At 35.1% G+C, this 27,531-nt stretch overlaps 1 protein-coding gene across 1 annotated transcript in view; it reads right to left on the reverse strand.

Annotated features, from left to right (window-relative positions):
• VWA8 (von Willebrand factor A domain containing 8) overlaps positions 1 to 27,531 on the reverse strand; it is a 342,545-nt gene that overhangs the window by 244,272 nt on the left and 70,742 nt on the right. Inside the window, exons 10-12 of the mRNA XM_041731061.1 lie at positions 23,137 to 23,268; positions 21,125 to 21,259; positions 20,960 to 21,037 (exon numbers count right to left, since the gene is read on the reverse strand). Of these exons, the coding sequence (XP_041586995.1) occupies positions 20,960 to 21,037; positions 21,125 to 21,259; positions 23,137 to 23,268 (345 nt within the window). The remainder of the gene's footprint in view (positions 1 to 20,959; positions 21,038 to 21,124; positions 21,260 to 23,136; positions 23,269 to 27,531) is intronic.

Raw genomic sequence — 27,531 nt, forward strand, 5'->3', positions numbered from 1 at the left:
TGTCCTATGTACTCAGTGAAGACACCCAATCAAACATCCTTCTGATCTTCCTGTACTATAAAGGTTAGGAAACTAGAAACATTATTTCTTAGACGCTTTGCAACTGAAGTTCTGTAGGTGACCCAGGTTCTCTAAGTATTCTCACATACACACAACTGGGAACGGAAAAAAGTGTCAGTGAGCAATGAGTGTGAGGTGGCAGCCAGCTTCAAGGGACTTGTTCTTTTAGAACAGCCACAGCTGAAACTCTCTTGGCTCTGTCATTTCTAACTGACAAAATCTAAACACTATTCCCCATCTCTCCCAGAAATTCTGTAAGCTACTTAATACCCAGTGATAAGACCCTTTCAGTATTAGATGGTCAGAATGGATTCTATTGCCCACAACAAAAGCCACAACCTAAGGATAGCAATATTGTAATAAGCCAACTTATTAAAGCTTGTGCAGAAATGTTCATGGACAACAAAGTATATAAAAGAAGGTGAGAAGCCTTTCAAAAAGAAAGGTAAATAGCAGGGATCACTGAACGGAACCCCAGCAACACACAAACTAAAGAATCACATTTTATTCAAATGGTAGCACAAACTCTGCTGCATTTTATCACAAGCGTATGACGCTATTAGAAGAACACGTGAGAAAATTACAATCAATTCTGCTTAAATATTTGCAATGATATCTGTCTTTTTAAAAGGAAGTGATAATATATAAAATCAAGGGCATTGTTAAGTATGAATAAGCAGTTCAGTATTCAGTAAAAAGAACAGATATGGTATTTGGCCTCATTTAGCCAGGCTCAAAACCCTTCTGGCCAGCCACATGGAAATAGCAGGTACAGTAGAAGCAAAGCAGGGTTTCGACTCCAAATCTGCTACTTCCTTATAATACAATAAATGGATGATGTGAGGAAAATATCTTTAGAATTAAATGAGATGTGTGGCACCTAGTGGGTACTTGATAAACAACAGCTGGATTAGAAACAAATAAAAAAAAATACAAATACATCAACATTTAACAATAAGTCTAAGCTAACAGCTCAGAACACCCAATAGAAATCATGTGACAATGCTGTATGACAGAAGAAATTCTTGTTCTAGGATTTAAAGAAAAGGTAATATGGAAGGAAGCTATGCAAAGAAAAGTTGACAAAGGTCAGATTTGAGCTGGTCTTTTAAAAATAATGTAAATTTTTCAAAATTATTTATCTGCTCATTAAGCCACTGTTCCAGGTGTTGAGGATACAGCAGTGGAAGAGATAAACACGATCTCTACAGAGGGAAGAGAACAAAAACAGACGAAAGGAGACAGAGGACAAGAAGGAAGGAAGAGAGGGAGGAGACATGACTAAGAAAAAGGATCACGTAGCGGGTCAATGCTATACAGAAAATATTGGGGAGGGATCCCTGGGTGGCGCAGCGGTTTGGCGCCTGCCTTTGGCCCAGGGCGCGATCCTGGAGACCCGGGATCGAATCCCACATCAGGCTCCCGGTGCATGGAGCCTGCTTCTCCCTCCGTCTGTGTCTCTGCCTCTCTCTCTCTCTCTCTGTGACTATCATAAAAAATAAAAAAATAAAAAAAATTAAAAAAAAAAAAAAGAAAATATTGGGGAATGTGATAGCTAAAGACTTGGTGGGCCATGGATGCTTTCTCTCAGTATATTTAGGTTGTAATTTGACAGACGAGAGGCCATGCAAACATTGGAGGTTAGAGTATTTGAGGCTTAGGCAACAGCCTGTCCAAAAGCCCAAAAGCAGAAGCTAGCCAGATTTAAGGGACTGAAAGTACCCAGTGAGGCTGAAGCATAATCAGCAAAGGGTCATCCAGCAGGGAGAGAGAAGGCTCGAGAGGCAGGCCTCCCAACCCTGGGCAGTGGTTCTCAACCCTGGCTGCCTGTAGAATTACCAACCAGCTTTTGTCAAAAATTCTAACCAGTTACTTCAAACTGTCTGGTGATAGGACCTGGACACTGGAAGTTTTTCAGAGTTCCTTGGGTGGTTCTAGTAGGCAGCCAAGGTTGAAAAGCATTAATGGAGGGCTCATAAGCCAGGATACAGAGTTCTTAACTTTATTCTATATGACAGGAAGCTATTGACAGATTCTAAGCAAGGAAATGACATGATCTGATTTACTTCTACTATTGTTTAGAGAATAGATTATGGGATGCAACATATTCTAATTAAATATCTATATCTGTTTAATATTTACAAATTAAATATCTACAATTGAGTGTATAATTTCAATGTTTTCACCATGAGATAAATTTTAAAACAAATAAATAAACTGAAAACTATAAGATATTAATGAATGGAAGTGAAGAAGACACAAATAAATGGAAAGGTATTCCAGGCTTATGAGCTGAAAGAATTAGTATTGTCATAATGTTCCAAAGCCTAAAGCAATCTACAGATCCAATATAATCCCTATCAAAACTCCAATGGCATATTTCACAGAAATGTAGCAAACAATCCTAAAACTTGTATGGAACCACAAAAAGCACTGAAGAGCCAAAAGGTTTTGAGAAAGAACAAAGGTGGGGGGGGCATCACATTTCCTGATTTCAGACAACATCACAAAGCCATAGAATTAAAAACGATGATGTTGGCATAAAAACAGACACATAGATCAATGGAATATAATAGGGAGCTCAGAAGTAAACCCACACACATGATGAAGAAATTTATGACAAGATAGTGAAGAATATACACTGGGGAAAGGATATTTTCTTCAGTAAATGGTATGAGGAAGACAGCAGAATCATATACAAAAACACGAAACTGGACCTCTATCTTACACCATACATAAAAAATCAATTCACAATGGATTGAAGACTTGAATGTTAAGACCTGAAACCACAAAGCTCATAGAAGAAAATACAGACAGTAAGTTCCTTGACATTGGTCTTGGATTTTTTCTAATGTGACCAAAAGCAAAGAAAACAAACCCAAAAATAAACTAGTAGGACTACATCAAACTAAAAAGAAAAGGTTTCTGCAACAAAATGGGGGCACCTGGGTGGCACAGTGGTTGAGTGTCTGCCTTTGGCTCGGGTCATGATCCCAGGGTCCTGGAATCAAGTCCCACATCAGGCTCCCCACAGGGAGTCTGCTCCTCCATCTGCCTATGTCTCTCTCTGTATGTCTCTCAAGAATAAATAAATAAATAAATCTTAAAAAAACAAACAAAACAAACAAAAAAATAGAAAACCAACAAAATGAAAAGGGAACTTATTAATGAGAAAAATATTTGTAAATCATATATTTGATAAGGGGTTAATATCCAAAATTATATAAAAACTCATACAACTTCACAGGAAAACAAAACAAAACAATCTGATTTAAATATAGGGATCTTGGGACGCCTGAGTGGCTCAGCAGTTGAATGTCTGCCTTGGGCTCAGGGTGTGATCCCAGAGTCCCGGGATCGAGTCCCACATCGGGCTACCTAAATGGAGCCTGCTTCTCCCTCTACCTATGTCTCTGCCTCTCTCTGTGTGTCTTTTGTGAAAAAATAAATAAAATCTTTAAAAAAAAATAAATATAGGGATCTAAGCAGAAATTCTTCTAAACAGCCAATAGGTACAAGAAAAGATGCTCAGCATCACTAATCATCCAGAAATGCAAATCAAACCACAATGAGATTACCTCAGACCTGCTATTATCAAAACGACAAGAAATAACAAATGGTAAAGATGTGGAGAAAAGAGAGCACTTGTGCACTATTAGTGGGAAAATAAATTGGTATAGCCACTATGGAAACAGTATGAAGGTTCCTAAAAATATTCAAAATACAACTACCATGTGATTCAGCAATCCCACTTCTAGGTATATATCCAAAGAAAATGAAAACAGGATATTAAGAGATTATCTGTACTCCTGTGTTCACTGCAACATTATTCACAAGAGTCAAGATAAAGGAAACAACCTAAATGTCCATCTATGGATGGATGGATAAAGAGAGCATGTTTTCTATACATATAATGGTGTATGTTTCAGCCATGAGAAAGCAAGAAGCCCTGCCATTTGTGACAACATGGGTGGGCCATGAGAGCATTATGCTAAATGAAATAAGCCAGACAAAGAAAAATAAATACTCTCTGGTATCACTTACATGTAGAATAAAAAAAAAGTCAAACTCTTAGAAACAGAGAATGGAAAGGTGGTTTGGTTATCAGGGCCTGGGAGAAGGGAAATAAGGAAAAATTGGTAAAATGGTACAAACTTTCAGGTATAAGATATATAACATCAGGGTGCCTGGGTTGCTCAGTCAGTTAAGCATTTGCCTTCAGCTCAAGTCATGATCTCAGGGTCTTGGGATTGAGCCCCATGTCAGGCTCCCTGTCAGTCATCCATTCATGCTCTTTCTCACTCTCAAAAAAATAAAATCTTTGGAAAAAAAGATGAATAGGATCTGAGGATACAATGTAAAGCACGATGACTACAGTATTACATTAATTGATATTTACTAAGGGAGTAGAACTTGAACATTCTTGCCAAAACAAAAGGGAGACTGAGAGAGAAAGAAATATCTACAGATACTCAACCAACATAACTGATGTGTGTTCTTAAAAATCCCAAGTAAGGTTCCATATGCCAAATATATTTTCCACCAAATTCTCAACAATGGGTCTAGAAATATTGGGTTAGAGCTACTGGAGATATTCATAGCTATAGTAGATCCTAGAAAAAGTAAATGATGCTAGACTACTGACTGGCTGCGGGGTTAGGTTGGATAGGGAGAAGGCTAAGAAGTGTGTCAAAGCTGAATTACTTAACAACACTTTTGCTCAGTCTAATGTGTCCCCTTCGGCACTTTCCTGACAAAACTAAAACTGCTTTCTCTGAATTGATCCCCATGGCAGACACTGTGCAGCAGGGAGCCAAACACTTTTTCATTAGGTGGGAGATAGGGGAGAGTGGATGGATTCAAGGAGGGTCATTAAGGATAAATGTGGAGCCTCCTGCCTGAAGCAGCACAGAAAGAGGCTTGCTAAGATTAAAGAAATAGGCTGGTAGAGGAAGCAGGTCAACCTCACCTTGCTCACCTTCTCACCTAGATGAGGGCATAATGGGCATCACTCCTTTCCTCTGCAGAGGCTGCCTGCCCATAGCTACCTAATTCCAGAAGAGTTTAAGGGAAGACAAGAAGCATCATAGGAGCTGGGAATGGTCAAAGACCTTCTTTAGATTGTTAATATCTTAACAGTAGTCCATAGAGTATAAAATCAGGAATGTGACTTGTACCACCTTGAATTCCAAGCTACTTCAACTCTAAATCCCCAGAGGCACTAAACGAAATCTGTTAAAGAATACCCTTCCCTTTGCTGTCCTTTTTGACTGTCTCTAGGGCTTAATCAAATGGCTTTCATGTCAGATACCTCAGAAAGCCCTGTTTCTATTATGAGACCAGCTTGTAATCAGCAATAAAGTTCTACACATTCAGAAAGTGGTTTGGACCCTGAGTAATTGTGTTTTTTTAATAGGGGAAAAACAGAAAAACAAGGCATTTTGGAATCACTAAAGGCATCTAGACAATAAAGCTGAGGATATATTTACTTTTTATTTCCAAGATTAAAACATTTGCAAAATACGCTGTACATACAAAAATTGTGAATTTCAAAATCAAACCAAAGTTTTATCTTTCTTTTCTTTTTTGACATATTCCTCATAAAAATAACATAGATATATAACATCATCACTAATCTCATTACTCTCTAGCAAACTCCTCATTCTTGCCATGATCTTTTTTTGACTATAAAATACTAAGGCCCCTTAAAAGATTGCCCTAAGAGCTTAAAGGTGGAAAACAAGTGACCATAATTTGACATCAGAAAATTATGATTAAAAAGACATAATGTGTAACAGCCCATACAGGAAACATGAAGGAGCAAGTAAAAAATGATCTTTTAAAGAGTGTATTTGAGATTAAATGACCATCAACTTAAAATAGACTGCTATATATTTAGGATGTTATAAATGAACCTCAGGGTAACCACAAACTCAAAATCTGTAACATATACAAAAAAATAAAGGGGAAGAAATCCAAACACCATACCACAGAAATTCATCAATCACAAAGAAAGAGTGTAAGAGAGGAACAGAGAACTACAAAAATGACCAGAAAACAATGAACAAAATGGCAATTAGTACATATCTATCAATAACTACTTTCAACTACTAAAATGGCCTAAATGCTCCATTCAAAAGACACAGGGTGGCACAACATATTTTTTTTAAAAATCCATTTATATACTGCCTATAGAAAACACACCGCAGACATGAAGATATGAACAAAATAAAGTGAAGGGATGGAAAAACATTTTCCATGAAAACAGACATGAGGAAAAAAAAAAAAGCCAGAGTAGCAATACTTATACCAGACAAAATAGATTTTAAAACAAAGACTGTAACAAGAGTTAAAAAGGGCATTATAAAATTACAAAGGGGGAAGCCCCGGTGGTGCAGCGGTTTAGCGCTGCCTGCAGCCCAGGGCGTGATCCTGGAGACCCTGGATCGAGTCCCACGTCAGGCTCTCTGTATGATGCCTGCTTCTCCCTCTGCCTGTGTCTCTGCCTCTCTCTCTCTCTGTCTCTATGAATAAATAAATAAAAATAAAAAATAAAAAAAATAAAATAAAATTACAAAGGGATCACTCCAACCAGAGGATGTAACAATTATAAATATCTCTGCATCCAACCCTAGAGCACCTAAATACATCAAGCTAATATTACCGAATACAATGGGAGAAATTAATGGTAACACACTAATAGTAGAGGACTTTAACACCCAACTTACATCAATGGATGTAAGGAAAATCAATAAGGCAACAGTGTCTACAGATGACACATTACATCAAATGAGCTTAACAGATACATACAGAACATTCCACCCAAAAACAACACCTGACACATTCTTTACAAGTGTACATGTGGCATTCTTCAAAACAGATCACGTTAGGCCATAAAATAAGCCTCAATAAATGTAAGAAGACTGAAATCATAACATGAATCTTTTCTGACCACAACAGTATGAAACTAGAAATAAATCATAAGAAGAAAACTGGGAAAAACACAAACATGTGAAGGCTAAACAATTCTAAATAACCAATGGGCAAACGAAGAAATCAAAGATATAAAAAAGTACATGAAGACAAATGAAAATGAAAATATAATGGTCCAAAATTGCAAAAACAGTTCTAAAGGAAATACATAGCAATATAGACTTACCTCAAGAAACAAGAAAAAACTCAAATAAACAATCTAACTTTACACACCTAAATGAACTAGACAAAGAAGAACAGATGAACCCATTGTGAGTAGGAGAAAGGAGATAACAAAGATCAGATCAGAAATTAATGACACAGAGACCAAAAATAAATAGAAATAGAAAAAAAAATCAATGAAAGCAAGAGCTGATTCTTTGAAAAGATAAACAAAATTGATAAGCCCTTAGCCAGATTCATCAAGAAAAAAAGAAAGGACTCAAGAGAAAAGTAACAACTGACACCACAGAAATACAAAGGATTATAGTATTCACTATGAAATGGACAAATTCCTAGAAACATACAATCTTCCAAAACAGAATCAGAAAGAAATAGAAAAGTCTGAACAGACCAATTACTAGTAACAAAACTGAACTGGTAATCAAAGAACTACCAAAAAATAATGATCCAGGACCAGATGGATTCACAGGTGAATTCTACCAAACATTTATTGTTTTTAAAGATTTTATTTATTCATGAGAGACACACAGAGAGAGAGAGAGGCAGAGACACAGGCAGAGGGAGAAGCAGGCTCCTCTCAGAGAGCCTGACGTAGGACTCGATCCCGGGTCTCCAGGATCACACCCCGGACTGCAGGTGGCGCTAAGCCGCTGCACCACGGGGGCTGCCTCTACCAAACATTTAAAGAAGAATTAGTGCCCATTCTTCTCAAATTATTCCAAAAAAATGGAAGAGGAAGAAAAACTTCTAAATACATTCCAAGACACTAAAACTACCCTGATACCAAAACCATACAAAGACACCACGAAAAGGGAAAACTCCAGACCAATATCCAACAATATTTTCAATGGATCACTCACCCTCACCCTGATCACGTGGAATTTATTCCAGGGGTGCAAGGATAGTTTAATATTTGCAAATCAATCCACATGATACATCACAGTAACAAGATGAAGGATAAAAATCACGATCGTCTCAATGGATGCAGAAAAAGGGTTTGACAAAATTCAACATCTGTTCATGCTAAAAACTCTCAAAAAATGTACATTTAGAGGAAATATACCTCCACATAATAAAGACCATATATGAAAAACTCACAGCAAACATCGTGCTCCGCGGTAAAAAACTGAAAGCTTTTCCTCTAAGATGAGGAACAAGACAAGGACTTCCAGTCTTACCACTTTTATTCAACATAGTATGAGAAGTCAAAGCCACAGCACTCAGACAAAAAAAAAAGAAGAGGTATCCATATTGATAAAGAAGAACTATCACTATTTGAAGATGAAATAATACTATACATAGAAAACCCTAAAGACTCCACCAAAAAAAAAAACTATTAGAAGTGATAAATGAATTTGGTAAAGCTGCAGATACAAAATAGCCAGAAATTAGTAGTAGCATAGGAATCATAGTCAATGATATTGGAATAGCACTGTATGGTGACAGATGGTAGCTACACTCCTGGTGAGCATAGCACAAGACACAAAGAAGCTGAATCACTACTTGTACACCTGACACTATATAAAATTGTGTCAACTATAGTCAAATAAAAAAATTAAAAAGAAAAAAAATTCTCCCAAGATTCCTAATCAAAATTACTTCAAAGTACATTTAAAACAAAAGTACTAATTGAGATGATCAAGTATAACAATGTGTTCTTACCAATAGTACTGGACTTCATTACACAGTGTCCTTAAATTTGGAGCTATTCCACAGAGAATCCCCAAATTTGAAAATCTTTCCTTCTTCAAGTTTACAGATCCCATGTTTTTGCATCACCAAGGATGGTAAATGAAATACCTTTCAAGCTACAGTTCCTTATTTGGTAGGATTCCTTGGTCACTTGTTTTCTTCCCTGGGCTAATGGATTTGGTTTTATCGTAATGTTTATTTTTATACACATGACCAAAGGCCTCCTACTGTGTTTTTAGAAATCTAATAAATACCTCATGATAACTAAATTTGTTAAGATAATACAAAAGATTTTGTCTATTACTAAGAAGTACACGGTTTCAATTAAATAAGAAGTCTAGTGCATAGTTCAAAAATATTATAAAAGATTTGAATATCAAATTTGGATAGTTTTTTAAAAAGCAAATATAAAATCTATTGCCTTTTAAGTGGCAAATTTGTGCAACATAAGGCTATTTTTTCTAAATGAAACTTTATAACTGCACAGTTAAATTTTAACACACTTTTCATTTTTTACAATATATAAGTTTAAAAGATGATCAAGTTAAACCAGCAGTATCTTGACTTTTCAATACATAACTCTGTGCTATGTCCTGTCATATACACACTCCAAGTAGTTCGAGTTGGGAGCTTAATGTAAAATACTGCAAGTGTCATTACATTCGACTTTTGACTATGCCTCTGTCAAAATGAGAACCTAAGATACATTTCAGAAAGCTTCAGTTATAAAAATAACACACTGTTGAGATGGATTTCTATCAGTTGAAGACAACCATGAATTTTTTTAAATTCCCCCATTTCATTATGTTGTTTTTAAAAAGCTAGCAAGTAGAAAAACAGACCAAGACTGAAAAACAAACTGATGTGACAACACTAGCAGGCTAAAGCAGATCACGCTGATGTGAAGCAAAGCATTTCAAATAAAAACAGATGGTAGTAGGGCCTCGACCCAGTTCCTTCTTATCTCAGAGTGAGCCTCATTGTCCACTGCTTATTGTTTTTAAAGATGTACAATTAGCAGGCAAAAAAAAAAAAAAAAGGCTTGAAAATTAATAAGCTAGAAACTATTGTACAAGCTTTGGCTAATTTGAGGTATAAACTCTGGCACTTAACCTTTCTCATCCTTAATTTTGAAAGTCAGGAAATTCCACTTTACTGGCATATTTTAGAGTAACTCATTGGTTTAACTTTTTTGGTAAATAACTTTGATTACTTCAAAGAGGCTGCAGAAAAAGTATTAAATCATCACGAAACTTTATTTTGGAAAAATACTGGAAATACATAGGAAATTACAATTCTAGAACTGAAATGAATTTGTCTCAAAATAGTCTCCTGCTTTATCCTATAAGAACTTGTTCTCAGAAATCAGAAGTTGATCTAAATAATTCTCTCGCTTTTTCTACATTACAGAACACTATAAATAGAGAAGCTCTTGAATGGTTTTATGGGGAGAATGAGAACAATGTCTGAATAATCACACCTATCCCTGACATACATAAAAATAAGTCATTCCACCTTAGAATATTTTTAGATTTACCCCAACCTCTAAGATGGTACATATTTCCTGAGTATCTTCTTCATGCCAAGCACTGTGCTATGGTCTAGCCCAATGGCTGTCAATTCTATTGGGCCCCATACACCCATTTTATAAACAATACCTTGTAACATTTGCTTTATAAGCTTGAAAAAATCCACAGGTAATACAATGCACCTATACACATTATTTCAAATAAAAATATAGGATAATGCCTAAACTTTAGTACAGGGAAAATAACTTGTTATAAAAATACTACATAACTTCAACAAATACATAGTCACAACTACACCAAAAAATATAATGATGAAGTCAGGTGCTTGTAGCTACAGAGAGAATCACTATCGATATGAAAACTATATAGGCTGATGCAGGTGTGCTTTATTTGTAACTCAAATATGAATGGCAATGCTTTCCAGTGAGGTGATCTAAAATGGTCAGGGTGGTAGGCAGAAACATGCTCTTATAAAGACGTCCATGAGCCTGTGAACGTGTTACTCTGCATGACACAGGAAATTTTGCAGATGTGACTAAACTAAGGACCTTGAGAAGAGGAGATTATTCTGGATTACCCACGTGGGCCCAATCTTAAAACATGAGTCTGTAAAGCTGCAGGACCTTTCCCAACTGTGGTCAGAGAGACACAGGGAGGGCAGCACAAGGAGGACTCAGTGATCTGTTGCTGGCTGTGAAACAGAAGGTGCTATGTGTGAGGACTATCCGTACAATCTAGAAGTTGAAAAAGGCATGAGTGAATTCCTTCATAACCTGGGTATAAGGAAAGACTGTCTACCATGACTCAAAAGCTAGAAGTAATAAAACAAAATATTAATAAATTAGGCTACAAAAATCTTTTTTAATTCTATGAGGCAAAAAAAACCTTATTCATAGATAAAGGCAAAGGACAACTGATGCAGAGAAAAAATAGAAGCAGCATATATCACAGACAGAGAGCAGAATGACTAATACATTAAAAACTCAAAAACAGATGGGAAAAAGGACCAAAAACTCAATAGAAAAATGGGCAAAAAAAAAAAAAAAAGGTAATTTAGCAAAAAAAGCCATAATGTTCCTTAAAATTAGAAATGATTCTTTCCTAATATAAGAAATGTCAATTAAAACTACTCTTAGATACTATTTTGAATTAAACTGGCAAACATTAAAAAGCTTGGTATCCCTGTCTGTTGGCATTATTGATGGGAAAGCAAAATGGTATCATGTATATAAAGGAAAATTTGGCAATTCCTAACAAAACTACCCATGCATTTATCTATCAACCTCACAATCCCACTTTTAGGAATGAGTCCTGAAAATACACTTCTAATGATATAAAAAACACATGTGCACAAGGTCACTCACTGCAACTTTGTGTGTAATTACAAAATAATGGGAATAAAACTAATTGTCCATATATAGGAGACTGGTTGGATAAACTCTGGTCTGTCCATATGAGGGAATAATAGGCTAAGACAATGAAGAAGGATGAGGAAGATCACTATGAAAAGACAACTGCCCTTAGTTTATAGTTTATTACAAAATTCACAGAGGATATAGAATTTGCAAGTTTCACTTTCATCCTGACAACTACTATGTGCCATGTTCCTACATGCTGCTCCTACCCCCTAAGAGCTTGCAAATGATGGGACAGGCAAATAGCTAAATTCCATCAATTCCAACATAAACACTTTTTTACGTTTCTATATCCCTGAAATCAGGATGCATCTTCAGTGGACAGAATCTTACAACAGCTGCTAGCCAGAGAATTAATTCTCTGCCCATTTCTGAACTCAGTTTTTATTTTTTTTTTTTCTTTTTTTTTTTTTTTTTTCTTTTTTTTTTTTTTTGAACTCAGTTTTTAAATGTTTGTGGGCAAAAAAAAAAAAGGACAACTAGAATCCATTCATGTTTTAGTCAATAAATTAAAGACCACTCGGGAAAAGAATAGGAGTCATAGCTATTGCCTTAAAACATTTCAGTCAACCCCCTGTTAAAATCAAGAAAGTATCAGTATCAAAATTCAAATGGCTATCAGTAGTTTGGAAGAATATCCTGGAAACAATGGAAGAGCATTCTGTTCCTGACAAAGCACAGAGGGTGAGGAGAATATTATGTGAAACAACATACACATCTACACCTGAACCAAAAAATGCTTTAGAAGAGTCAGTCTCTGAAGGTAAAGGAGTTTTGAAAATGCTTCCACCATTTATCGCAGTTTTACTTTCTTTTTTCTGCATGCACAAGCGACACAGGATCTAAATTAGGTCTAAAAGAGTTCTTCCATTACGAATAAAAAAAAAATGCTAACTGATAAAGTCATGTCATAATTTAATTTGCTGCACTACCTTCTCAGCGAGACACAAAATAATGGTGTGTCTTATAATTGATGGCATGTTAGACTCAATCAGATACAGTATTATTACAGCACAGAACCACAGATTGAAGAGCCAGTGAAAGGCACAGGGAGTACATATAAATCAAACTGGGACATAACAGAAAACAGAGAGACAGCAGCAATGGAGCTAAACTGTGAAGAGTAAATGATCGGGTCCACAGGAGAAGGAGGTTCATACAGCACGAGCAGGGCAAGAAAGCATAGCTGCCTCACACAGCAAGTCATGCTGAAGAGACCGAGCCATTCTTGATGGCTGGAGTTAAAACGTGAATGTTAGCCCTATGGTTGAAGCCTCAAACCTGGCTATGAGAGGCTTGGAGGGGCCAAATTTAAAAAGTGGTGTGCCAAGCAACAGAATTTGAATAGTATCCTCCAAACTATTAGAAGCTGAGTCAAAGGCTTAAAGCAGGGGGAAAATGACAAAGAACAAAATTGTGTTGGAAGGATGGGTTGGGAAAAACCCAGGCTGCAAACAGGTGGGAAGCCTAGGAAGTTAGTGTTGATAACCACGGTGAGAAGGGCTGAGCACCAGAAAGAAAGCTACTGTTACAGGAACACACAGAAGTGCTGACATAAATACCAATAAAAATGTGATAAGATTCTGAGCAATTAAAAAGAACAAATACTAAAACACCCAACAATGTGGATGAAGCGCAAATGCGTTATGCAAGCGGAAGAAACCAGACTCCAAAGGCTGCTTAAATCCATTGTGGAAAAGACAAAATAGGTAGAGAAAACAGATTACTGGTTGCCAGTGGCAGGGAGGGGGTGGCTACAAAAAGGCACAAGGGAATTTTTTGAGCTGATGGAAACATCCCATTATCTCAATTGAGATAGTGGTTATACAACCAAATGTGTTTATCAAAATGGACTGAACTTTACTATATGTGAATTGCACTCAATTAAAAACAACAACAACAACAAAAACCCTCTTAATTAAAAGAAGAAAAACAAAAACCACCAAAACTGTGCTAAGGTGGAACAAAGCCACACTCATTCATTCATGTGTTGCCTGTGGCTGCTTTTCTCCTGCAATAGCAGAGTCGACTTGTTTCAACAGGGTCCACCTGGTCCACAAAGACAAAAATATTTATGATCCAGCCCTTTCAAGAAAGAATTTATCAACCTTGTTATAGAGTAATTTCACTCATTTGTTTGATGCTCCTTAAAAAAAGCCCATAAGTGTCCATAAAAGAAATGGGAAGACAGTAACAGAATGTGCATAAACATTCAGTTCAAGCTAACTAGAGAACAGAAATGAGTTGTTTTCTAAATACATCCTGAATTAAATCTCCAAAAGAAAAGAGTATATATTCGGTTCTAAATAACAGCCATAGGTTGTTTTTAGAAATGTTCACAAAACCCTCCCATTATATTACCACATCTTCTGATTCGACCTATTGCTTAAATTATATATTTGATAGATATTTTTTCTTGTTAAAGTGACAAGAGACTGGCTTTTTACTGAAGTAATTAGCTAGTGCTCTAAAACTGCTTCTTTATATAACTTCTATGAAACAACTAGCTTTTCTGTGTATTTGAGGTGTGAAGTGAGTGTGCATTCAAATAATTAGAGACGTTATCACTTCATTTCCTTAAAGCTGCAAAATATGGATAACAAAGCTTGTGGCATTTTTATTTTAAAAATAAAGCACAAGCACTATATGAAAATCTTTAAAATGTGGTAAGGAAAGAAATTATATCAGCTGCCTAAAAATGATTTTGATATATATGAATTGTATTCATTATTTTTAGAATGAAGAAATGTAATAAATGATGAAATGTATAGGCAATAATCACAATGGTGACTTTAAAATTAGTTGAGCATAAATTTGAGTAACCTTTTCCAATAATGGTCATATATTACAGAGAGCCACCTACACTCTGTTGTTTCCAATAAAGTTTATTTATGAAGCAACTTGTTGGAGTAAGGTTGTAGTTTGTGGCTTTACAATTTAATTTGTAAAATTCCCTGTGTGTGCAACTGCCACCTGCTTATTAGTACCCTGATGAAATTTACTGAGGTAACTAACCCATACAATGCATAATTATAATGCACTCTAACTTATCTATGAGATTATGACAAACGTTATAGTTATTGGTCCTTGTAGCACAACTCTGACATTCCAGGCAAGAAATATGAAATCCTATTGAATAAAAATGTTCTTTCAAATTAGAAGGGAAATTTTATCCTGCTGACCTTGAAATTTTTATATGCACCAAATTTTATACTTTGATAGACTGCAATAAATTTTAAAGCACATTCAATACAAAGGAGATAGGAAACAAAGCAATGTCATCAACAAGGAGAATCTGAAGAAGACACAAGATAGGAACCTTAGTAAGCCTGAGACTTGAAAAGGATTGCTCACGTCAACCATTTTAAAGTTCTCAAGTGACGATGACATACATTGTTTTCTAAGAATATATTTTGTAATACAAGAAATTTGAAGGAGCTGAGGTAAATAAATTCTAAGGTAACCTAATGAAGATCAGTCTAGTGAGAAAAGAACAAATACAAAGAAGAGAGGAAGGATGACACATGGTAGCGAAATAAGAAGTCAAGAAGACAAGATGAGCTACATAGAATCATAGAAAGTCTGCCTCCAAGGTTGAATATTAACCATTTAAATGAATACAGCTATCTGAAAATCCTGATGAGAGAAAAATCCAAAGTCAAGGCAAAGACAAGAAGTGAGTAAATAAATCCAAGACATAGAGTAGTGAAAACAAAGAAGAAAGAATGAAAGAAAGAAAGAAACTTTCCACTGTGTTTGGTTAAACAGGAAGAAGTAGAAATTGTAAATAAGATGGAAGATAGAGAAAAGGATTTGGTTTGAGTTTAGCTATAGGAAGAAAAACTTAGCTAAAAAATCAAAATGACTCTAAGATTTCAATGTTTTCAATAGTGATTATTCTCATTAAAAGTCCCAGGAACTCATTTATTCTTAAAATTCTTATTGGAGTTGACTTGGCTTTTATCCAACCAGTACTTTAACAAAAGAAAGATATCTCAGCTCTGGTGCTGTTTATGATGGTGTGGAAAGAAATCTGGAAACATGCCCTTATCTGGTTATGAAGGAAAATAATAATAACTTGGATTTCTTCAATACTATGAAATCACTGGCTTCAACACTATAAAAAGAATAACCAGTTAAAAGAATCTGACCTAACACTTGAGCCAAGTGATTTAAGATTTTTATAACCTATTATAAAACTTACTTTATGTACTGCCACAAATTTGTGTTAAGGCTCTGTTTTTCTTTTTCTTCATATGAAATCCAGTTCTAAAAATAGCTGTCTAAAAATAAAGCAAAACCCACAGATTAAGTGTGGCTTTATACATGTACAAATAACAGGGAAATCTCCACATCTTCTAGGAAAACAGATGTTGGGTTACTTATTCCCACTAAATTCTCTATGTCAGCTCAAACTTCCAGAAAGTTTTCACTAATATGGACTATACTATTATAAAACCCAAACCCATCTTTAATTCTAGCAAATTCGTCCATCTGTCCAAGAGAGATCAATGAACTCTACAAATTAATGTGAAAATGTGAACAAAGAGTCTTATATTTGATCTCAGGAGCTTGGTTTCTATCACGAAAACAAACTGATTAACAGTTTACAAATCTGTAAATGTCAATACAGTGCCTAATTTATGCTTTAATCCAGTTCATGGAAAGAAGCTGAAGCTCTATGGAGAGAGATGGAAACAGACCTCACCTACATTTTTATATTTCTCTATCCTTTTTTGAAGTCTATGCTTTCAGCAATGATTTTTCTTCTAGATATTTCTGTAAAGACTAATGAACAGAAAAGCTAAATTGGAAAAGGGGTTTTCAGCATATGCAATTAATTTGCATAATTAACTCTGCGTAGTTTTCTCAATCCTTTCTGGTAGAATCTTCCTACCTTTGTTTAGCCATCAATTAACAAACTGAATAAGAAAGTAAAAAAACATTAAAATAGTATTCTTGTTAGCTTGCTGTCACTCTCCAAAAATACATAAGAAATCTGTTCTCAGCCTCTTAAACTAATTATTTCACATATAAAGATAAGATTTTCAATGACAGGATACTTTGGATAATTTTCCAGTGGAACTGAGATCTGAATTGGTAGATACAAAGACACTCTCTTGCTTGGTTTTTCTTTTAATGAACAGCAGAATTAGGTGACCATAATTTTCACAGCTCAAGCACAGAATCTTAGGATAATTTACCACTACCAGTAAATCACCATAAACTGACTATAGAAACCTGATAGAGAAACCATATTATCTGGAAAAACTGATGAGGTAAAAGTATTTTTCAGCTTTCATGAGAATGAGAGTTTTTATTTTATTTTTAAAGATTTTATTTATTTATTCATGAGAGAATAAATAAATAAGAGACAGAGAGAGAGGCAGAGACATAGGCAGAGGGAGAAGCTGGCTCCATGCAGGGAGCCTGATGTGGGGCTTGATCCTGGGACTCCAGGAACATGCTCTGGGCTAAAGGCAGGCGCTAAACCACTGAGCCACCCAGATGTCCCAAGTTTTTATTTTAATGTGAATAATCATGTGTATAATTTTAGTTATAATACTACTAACAAATTAGGTTGGAGTCATAGAGAAAAGAAATATTATCCTCAAAAGGTCTCCATATGATTTCAAAGCAATGGCACCTGGGAAATAAATTATCCTTGTATTATCCTTGACCTATAAGTGGAATATAAGATACCATAGAAAAAATTAACTTATTTTACAAATATATTAATGATTTGGGTCCCCCCTCAAAATTTAGTAGAACAGTATTTTCATTGGAAATTAGAAAGGTGATATTTAACAGGTTGATGAAATGATAAAATGCAATCCTCAGATCACTTCTAACATGAGCTACGTAAGGGTAGAGACAGATGAGCTAGCATACTGAACTACCTTCCTTCTGATCTCTACAAAAGACATCAAGAAGAGTGATTTCATAAGAGGGCAAGGTAGCCTTCATGGCATCTTCCGGATATTTAATTTTAAGATAAACTCCCTCTCCCACTTCCTTAATTCCCTTTAAAAAGCCAGTAGATCTACAATTAAGTCATAAAAACTCATTTCAAAATATATTTTCAGTGGGTTCCAAGACTTGTCACCTCCCGTACAGTGTAGAAATTACTTTCTCTACATGTTTATAGCTAAAGACCAAGGATATCACTACTATTTTAATCTCTTCACTTTTATTTTCTTCATGATTTCATAAACTTGGATCCTATGCTTCTTCATAGATTTTATTTAAGCTCTGGTCAATTCAACCAATAGGCACAAATTACCCTAAAGCAGTATTGAAAGGAATCTTTTCAACGCTTTGAAGGATGAGCTGCTAACAATACTTTCTATAATCCAGAGTCACAATATGTGACTGGTTTGAATGTCATTTTTCCAAAAAAAAAAAAAAGAAAAACTTTCTTAATGTAAGTTAACAATAAGAAAGTTTAACTAAAGAATAAACTAAAACTGCAAAATACAACCTAAAATGTACCTAACTAGTATTACATCCACTTAAAAAATTGTTTAAAGAATAAAAACAGAGACTTTGCTGTAAGTAAAAAGATCCACCCAAAGCCTAACATATAGAATCAATACATTAGTAGGATAAAATGCCTTAGGAGATACCATTACAAACAAATACACACGAGAAAACTTTACTCAGTAAAAACATCAGTTGTAAGTTTGCTTTTTTATCATTCTATATACAACATGTACATTCACAAAAATAATTCAAAAGACTTAGGAATAAATTTAACCAAGAAGATAAAAGAAAACTATACAACATTGCTGAAAGAAATTAGAGACAAATAAATGAGAAGATATTCGTGTTCACAGATTGAAAGACATATTAAGATGATAATACTACCCAAAGTGATCTATAGATTCAGGGCAGTTTCTATCAAAATCTCAACAGCAACTTTTTCATAAACAGAGAAACTTATTCTAAGATTCAAATGGAAACTCGAGGGATCCTAAATATTTAAAACAATCCTGGAAAAGACAACAAAGTTGGGGGTCTCACACTTCCTGACTTCAAAACTTACCACAAAGCTGTAGCAAGCAAAAGAGAGTGGAATTGAGATAAGGATAGGCAGATAAAATAAGGGAAGAGAAGAGAAGGCCCAAAATTAAACTCTTGTATATATTGCCCAATTGATTTTTGACAAGAATGCCAAGACTAGGGCAGCCCAGGTGGCTTGGCGGTTTAGCACCGCCTTCAACCCAGGGCCTGATCCTGGAGACCCAGGATCAAGTCCCACGTCGGGCTCCTTGCATGGAGCCTGCTTCTCCCTCTGCCTGTGTCTCTGCCTCTGTGTGTGTGTGTGTGTGTCTCTCATGAATAAATAAATAAAATCTTAAAAAAAAAAAAGAATGCCAAGACTATTCCATGAGGAAAAGACTGTCTTTTCAACAAACGCTGCTAGGAAAACTGGATATCCATATACAAATGATCTGAAGCTGGACCCTTACTTTTCACTGTGTACAAAAATTAATTCAAGATGGATCAAGGGATCAAAGACCTAAATGTGAGACCTAAAACTATAATACTCTTAGAAGTAAACATAGGGAAAATTCATGATATTGGACTTGGCAATGACTTATATTCTATGTAATACCAAAAACATGGGCAACAATAACAAAAATATAAATTAGACTTCATTAATATTAAAAATTTCTGTGCATCAGTGGAAAGTATGAAGAGTGAAAAGACACCTACAGAATGGGGAGAAAATATTTGCAAATCATGACTGAAAATGGGTTAATATCCAGAATATATAAAGAACTCCTACAACCCAACAACAAAAAGACAAACTAACTGAAACATAGGCAAGGAATTTGAATAGGCATTTCTCCAAAAAAGACATACAAATGGCCAATAAGCACATGAAAAGATGCCCAATCTCATTAGTCATTAGGGAAATGCAAATCAAAACTACTAAGGAGTTACCACCTCACACATTGCTGGTGGGAATGTAAAATGGTGCTGCTGCTCTGGAAAACAGTTTAGCAACTCCTCAAAAAGTTAAACACAGAATTACCACAGAATTACAATACAGCAGTATCATTTCTAGATATATACCTAAAAGAACTAAAAGTAGGAATTCAAACAGATACTTATACACCAATGTTTATGGGAGCATTTTTCACACTAATCAAAAGGTGGAAACTACCAGTGTTCATCAACATTTAAAAGATAAGCAAAAAGTAGTATATCTATACAAGAGAAAATTATAAAGCCATATAAAGAAATGAAACTGATATATGCCATAACATGAATGAACCTTGAAAACATCATGCTAAGTAAAATAGAGACAAAATGACAAAAAGTGTATGATTCTACTTAAAACAAGTACCTAGAATAGGCAAATTCATAGGGGCAGGAAGCATAGAGGCTACCAGAGTCTGGGGTTAGGGGAATGGGAAGTTATTCTTTAATGAATACAGACTTTCTACTTGAAGAAAAATGTTCTGGAAGTAAGTCAGACAAAGAAAGACAAATACCATATGATTTCACTTAAATGTGGAATCTAAAAAACAAAATGAATAAACAAACAAAAAGCAGAAACAGATCTGTAAATACACAAAACAAACTAGTGGTTGCCAGAGGGGCGGGATGAGGGGGACGGGTGAAAGAAAAGGAGATTCAGGAAAGAAATTTAAAAATTCTGTAAATCAATAGTGGTGGCAGTTACACATTTAATTCCAAGGAACTGTACACTTAAAATTGGTTAAAATGGTAAGTTTTATGTATATTTTTCCACAAGAAAAAATAGTCTCTTCAGTGAAGACCTAATTATCTCCCACTGCTGCAGAAACCCATTTTGTTTAGATTTCCAAACTACTACTAAATGTGTTCTGCGTATGTATGCACCTGCAGGTAAATTGAATCTCTCTTGAAAAGCAGACCCTGGTATGTTGTGCACAGGAGATGTCCCAGAATGCATTTTCAAAAATTCCAAATAAATATAATTGTACTCCAAATTGCTGTTGTCATTTATGTACATCAAAATTAACAAGTCATAACTCAAGGAAGAATATTCTTAGGTTCTACTGATGGTCCAAATATGTATGTTTACAGTCCAAGTGCTAAAAATGAACGTCATACCTGATAGAGCATGATGGGTTCTATGTTGTATCCTAAGTTATCTGCAAAGTTCTTAGCAATGACTGTTTTTCCACAACCCTACAAATGGAAACACAATCATTCAAGGGATAAGTCAAAACAACCAAAAGTCAGGAAACAAATCTGCAGTGAGACTGCTATTCTTACTTTTCCTCCAATTAAACATATGTCCTTAACCATGTGAGACTGCATCATTTCAGCCAATAGTTGTTTATGGCTTAAAGTCTGTATAAAATGGTCTGATGCACAAGGTTGATTTATTGGCCTGGTCCCAGCTGGCACCTATAATTAAAGAGAAGTAAATATAATATGCATATGTTTTTCTCAAAACATTAGTAAATGAAAGCACATAACTATGCTTTAGAAGCCCCTAATAATTCCTTGCTCAATTTAATTCTGTACTGTTTTTGATATTTTAATACAGCAACAAGTATTTTCTCATTCACAGATCTGATCATCATTACCATCAGCCCTCCAAATCAATCATCCCTTTAAAATTAAAGCTCTGCGCTGTCAGATATTTTCATAAGAATCATGTCATTTTCAGGCTATTTATAACTTATAATAACAATGTCACTACTTGAGAATGAAGCTTTTTGTCCAAATTCCAATGCTCAGTACAGAATTTAGAGTCAGTCCATCAGGACTCTCCAAAGTCACCACTGACCTCCTGATTTTTAAAATCCATGTCTACAAATCCTTTTCCACTCTTAGCTTACCACTCAGAAGCATCTGTTCTTAAAATCTCTCCTCCCATCCTTCACACCTACTTCTTTTATTTCCTATCTCCTCCTTATTAGTCTCCTGGGGACCCCACTAGAAGATTTCCATGTTCTGCTGAGGACTCAGGACTTGATCATACTGTACGCAGCATGAACCCTACAGAATTATAAGTTTGGAAGTGACAAGCGCAGATTAGTATTTAAGAAAGATCATCCTGGTGGTAACAAAAAAGGCTAACTGGAAGGGACTGCAGGCAATGAAGTCAGAAAGCCATTATCAAAGGGAAACAAATAATGAAATCTTGTTCACACCTCATGCCTCTGGACAAACTGTTTAAACTGCCTCAAGTGTCTTATCACCTTTCCACTCCTGACCGCTGGAAAAATCCTATGTCATCCTCCAAGATGTATATATTTGTACATATATTCCACAGCCATTCCAATGTAATCCTTACTCATCTGATTCTATTTAGACCATCAGCCTAGTAAGGTCATTCATCTGAAGAGACAGCAGAGCGTAATGGAAGTGATCCTATCTAGAAATCTCATCTGTGATGTTTCTCAGCTGGTGGCCATGGGTGAATCAATTACCCTCTTTACATTTCCGCTTTCTAATCTATAAAATGGACAAAATAAAACCTGCCTCCAGGGTTATTGGGGGATTTAGTGGCATAATATATGCAAACAGGCAAATATAGTGACTAATACAGAGTGGGCACTAATAATTCTTAATACAGAGCCTGGCTCACAGTAGATATAATCAATGTCCAGTTTGATGAATGAATAAATACATTAATAAGTATTAATAATATCATTAAAGCACATAAAAAGTTTATAATTAACGTGTACTCTGGCACATAAGAAGGCAAGCATTTTTCTTTCCTACATTCGCTTAAAATTCACTTAAGTCTGTGTTTTTCAAGCTGTGTTTCTAAGGGACAGTTTCTCATCACCTCTTGGGGTTCTCAGGGCCCTCAAAGGAAAAGAGGTAGAGCAAGCAGATGGACCTCTATGACCAAATATCCTTCCCTTCTTCTAAACACTTTGTAACTAGAACAGCTCCTCTTTTAAGTGTTGCATGTAGCTTAGAAAGATTTTATTTGAATAGAGTGGTCCTTAGCTGCTAAATATGTTTGAAAATACTATTTCTTACTAAGGACTCAGAATACACAATGCTTTATTCAGTACTTAATTTGATTTTTCCAGAGGTCAACTTTGCTTTTTGATGAAAAGCTATCCCTGTGTTTCTCCTGAATTTTTCCAGTTTACAAACATACATGACTGTGGAGCCATAGATAAATAGAGATACAGATATATATATAGATGTGACATTACAGAACCAAAGAAGATTTATAAGAGGATGATAAACCCAATTTAGGTTATAAAAAATGCGCAGAACAAAGCACATCTTAGAAAGTATAAAGCTTGATCTGTTACCTGAATGGTCACCTCTTTTTCTGCAATCCGGACAGTCACCGCAGCTTGGGGGGCAGGGCTTTCCACCAGCCTCTCCACTCTCACCACCTCTTTAGGAAGCATAGAGCTATCTGAATCTTGGAGTTCAAAGCGCTACAAAATTACAAGAAAATCATGTAATTTACATTTTATTTATTTTTTTAAGATTATATTATTTATTCATGAGAGACACACAGAGAGAAGCAGAAACATAGGCAGAGGTTCGAGAAGCGGGTTCCTCACAGGGAGCCCAATAAAGGACTCGATTCCCAGACCCTGGATCAGGACCTGAGCCAAAGGCAGATGCTCAACCACTGAGCCACCTAGGCATCCCTACTTTTTATTATAGTATTAATGTTGGATATCCGGAAGATTCCATCTTAATTAGAACTGAAACTCACTCTATATTATAAAAATAGAGGTAAAAAATTAATGAGTATTTTTTCCTGTTTTTACAAATGCCATTCTCTTTAAGCCAATTAGTAAAGGTAATATGCAAATAGTCCCTAAAATTTACTAAATGACAGGAAATGGAGACACTGAATTCCAGAACTGCTAGCAGTTTGCAGCCTACACTTCTTGTTAATCAAAGGTTCCAGTTTCCTGGAAAGGACGATGAGACTCCTGACAACATGTCAAAGTAAAATAAGACCTATTTTGGTTGATTTCTTAAATCAACTGACGTTAATGTTGCCTAAAATTAATGAAACCAGAACTTCCTGAACACCCTCTGCTGTTTGCTTATGTGGTTAGCCTAACTGATTACAATAAATTCTAACAGTCTTCCAGAGTATCACTCATGGTACCGTGCCTTCTACGGTGTATGTTCTCAGTATTTATCAAACTGGTTGTAAAAGACCAAGACCATTGATTCTTTCTCCATGTGGATCAGTTATCAATGTTCTAACACTTAGTTACAGTCCTCATACCAGCTGGTTATATTTTTTAAAAATGCACACAAGAATACAAACAAGTATATGAAAAATGAGAATACTAATTAAAAATTAATTAAATCCTATGCCCTTGGATAGCAGCATGTTCAAGATGAAAAGCTCAATTCATTTTTAGTATCAAATAGGCAGAAATTATTCCCCCAAAATACTACTATAGTTTTAGAACATTATCACTATAATGAAAGAACTGAACCTCAATGCAAGAATAGATCACTGCTTATCCGACAGAATGACACAACTCCAGAAGTCAGAAGTACTTAAGACAATCACTTATTACTTTAACCTAAGAAAAATTGTCTATTTGTGCTACTATTATTCAAAAATATAAGTCTTATATATTATGCATTTTATACATGCATATTCCCATAGTATTGCATAATTTGGTAGGAGTTGCTTCCATGTAGTAGACAAATAACAATTATTGACACTTTAATTTCATGCAAAAAAAAATGCTATACTGTATTTTAAGGGAAGTTTAATAGGAAAAGAGTAAGGCCTTAGCCAAGTAAATTCATTAGAATTTAGAACCTAGAGCCGTTAAATTCTAGGAAAACAAATATATTAGCTTAAAGGTATACCCGCCTACCATAACGTCAGCCTAACTTGACATAGCATTGATTGCAGGGAACTTATATTCCAGAAATGAACACTAATGCCTTGAACCACTTGCTATAACTGGTTATGTCCTTATAAATAATTCAAGCTAAAATATTTCAGTAGAATTAAAATAGTAGGCTGGAATACCCTAAGATAGGAAAAGAACTCAAGTTGCAAGATGAATTACCACCTGCTGGCATAGGAAATTTAAAGGACTATTAACCAAAAAGGTAACTGAGGAATAAAATACATATATTATTCTCACAGACTACAGGTTAGCAAGAAATAGAAAATCAAATAAACCAAAGTTCATTTACTTTACCATTTTACATTAATGAGTTGCTCCTATTTATTCTGGCATGTCATTTAAACAAACAATACTAATATATTTTTTGATACACTTTCTTTGGGATTACATTATTTGAACCATAAAATATAATATAATGAAAGGGACTGTTAATTACATGTTGGTCTGTAAGGCCTCCATACTCACCTTCCCAAGTCCTAATCCTGTCCCTCCAAACTATTCATTTTCTTTATATCTTTTTCTAGGATGTGGAACACTAGAAAAGAAATCCTCCATACTACCAAAAAAGTATGTAGCCCCCAGTCTGTGCTGGGCTCCTTCCCAAAGCCAATCAGCAACTAACACAAACCAATACTACTCTCCCTTAGGATCATCTGAACCAATTCATTCCTGTGTCAATAGGTCATCTAGCTGCCTTCTCCAACCACAACAGAGCCTTCAGGCACATACCCCTCCATTCTTTGCTAGAATATAAACTCCACTGACAAAATAAAAATATATCTATTGGGTTCACTCAAAACCTCCAGAACCTAGAATCACACATGGGGCATAGTCAATGGTCAATAAAGGTTTGTTATATGAACAAATAAATGAAATTCTTTCCCTTTAATCCTCAAAACCATCTCTATTTTCAACAATCCTCACTTCTTTTCCCACCATCTCAGTAGAAAAGACTTTTGCTTTAATTATGAGCAAGTGGAAAGCCACTATAAGTCTGCTTTCTCCATCTCAGTTAATGGTAACTCCTTCATTCCAGATGCTGGGTAGAAAAATATGTTCTTCCATTATTCCAAACCAAGGCACAATGGTGCTCTGAAAATGTCCTTTCCTGCCTTTCCCAGATCATATTTCCATAAATATTTTCCATGTATTCCACAGATTATATCCTTTCTTCCTATGAAGATGTTTGTCTTCCCATTTCAAGAAACAAATGAAAAGCCATTTCTTGATTCTATATAATCCTTGAGTGACCCACCATCTTTTCGCTTTTCCCCATTTTTAAAGGTAGTATATAATTACTGTTTCCATTTCCTTATCTCTGATTTACCATCCAGCCCACTGATTTTTTGGCTTGCATTCCCACCACTCCACTAGCATTATTTCTGGTAAGTTCACCAATAATATTCTATTTGCCAAACTAAAATAAATAAATAAAACTAAATAAATTAGTTTTCCTCCTATTTTACTGTTCCCTCCTTCTCAGTCTTTCCAGTGGGTTCTTTTCCCTTAACTGAGCAGTGTACACAGGGTACCTCAAGGGTAGATATTTCATATTTTCTATATTCACTGTTTAAATAATCTCATCCAGTTTCAGACTACAAACCATCTGTATGCTGACTACTCTTCCTCTGCCTCATTTGAAGGTTCTCCGCACACTGTCCAATTCTTAAATGTTGTCTCTACCAGTGTTTAGTCTTTAGATAGTATTTCTTCTCATCATATATGCAACTCTTCGGTTTTTTTCACCCATGTGATCAATTCAACTAATACCCATTACTGACTCCCAAGTATTTATCTTTAATATCAAAAGAGCTCCAGATCCATATATATGTTTTCAAGTCTATGAGACAGACACACTTGGTCCTACCTAAAAAGGACTGAGAGCCAAAACACAGTACTAGAAGGTACTAGAAGACCAAATATACTTGTTAATACACTGCAACAAAAGCATACCACTTGAAAGTAGAGCAGATTCACAGAGAGAGTATTTTCTTTAAGATATCCTTAACTAAAAGTTAGGAGTGATTTTATGTATATAGAAACATGTTTTTAGAGCATCAACATCATACAGTGAGTACCATCTGAGATTTCTCTCAGATTCCTTTTAGCCATTTTAATAGTTTAGGAAAAAATGATGTTCTGAATTTCAGCTAACTATATTTTCAGTGAGTAATAATTTTTCCTTAAAAATTGTCTAAGTGGTTATGCTAAAATCCAAATGAATATCTAATTCATATTCAATTATCCATTAATTTCTATGACAATGTAGGTCAGAAAATGATTATCCAGGAAAAGTTATATATGCACCTTCTTGGTTTACAATATATAATAATATTTCTAATTCTTAATTCAATATCCTTCCCCAATTCAACAACATTGCCTTAATCTTCACCTCTGGTAATTCAAAATTATCTAAGAATATATAAAATTTCGTTCCTGTGAACAAAATAGCTTGAGAAAACAGAGAAAATTAGAATAACAAATGGGCCACATGGACTGTGCCAGGACAGATCACAAAAATTATACCAATAGATAGACTGCTACCATTTTTAAAAAGAGTGATTTAACACTTTGATCTGGTTGTATGTATCAGTGTGTAAAGATCTCACAAAAAGAAAGTTCTTTAGGTTCAGACAAATGAATTTAAGCTCTCTATCCACCTTTATGTATGTTCCTTAATTAGCTCTATACACAATTAAAGCAAGAAAAGATAATCACTTTTCTAATCGTATCCAAGTAATATTCTGTTTTCATTTTTTTAGGGTCTAAAATAAAATTTAAATTATTTACTATTTGTAA

Source organism: Vulpes lagopus, chromosome 16, assembly GCF_018345385.1.
Source record: "Vulpes lagopus strain Blue_001 chromosome 16, ASM1834538v1, whole genome shotgun sequence".
NCBI lineage: Eukaryota > Metazoa > Chordata > Mammalia > Carnivora > Canidae > Vulpes > Vulpes lagopus.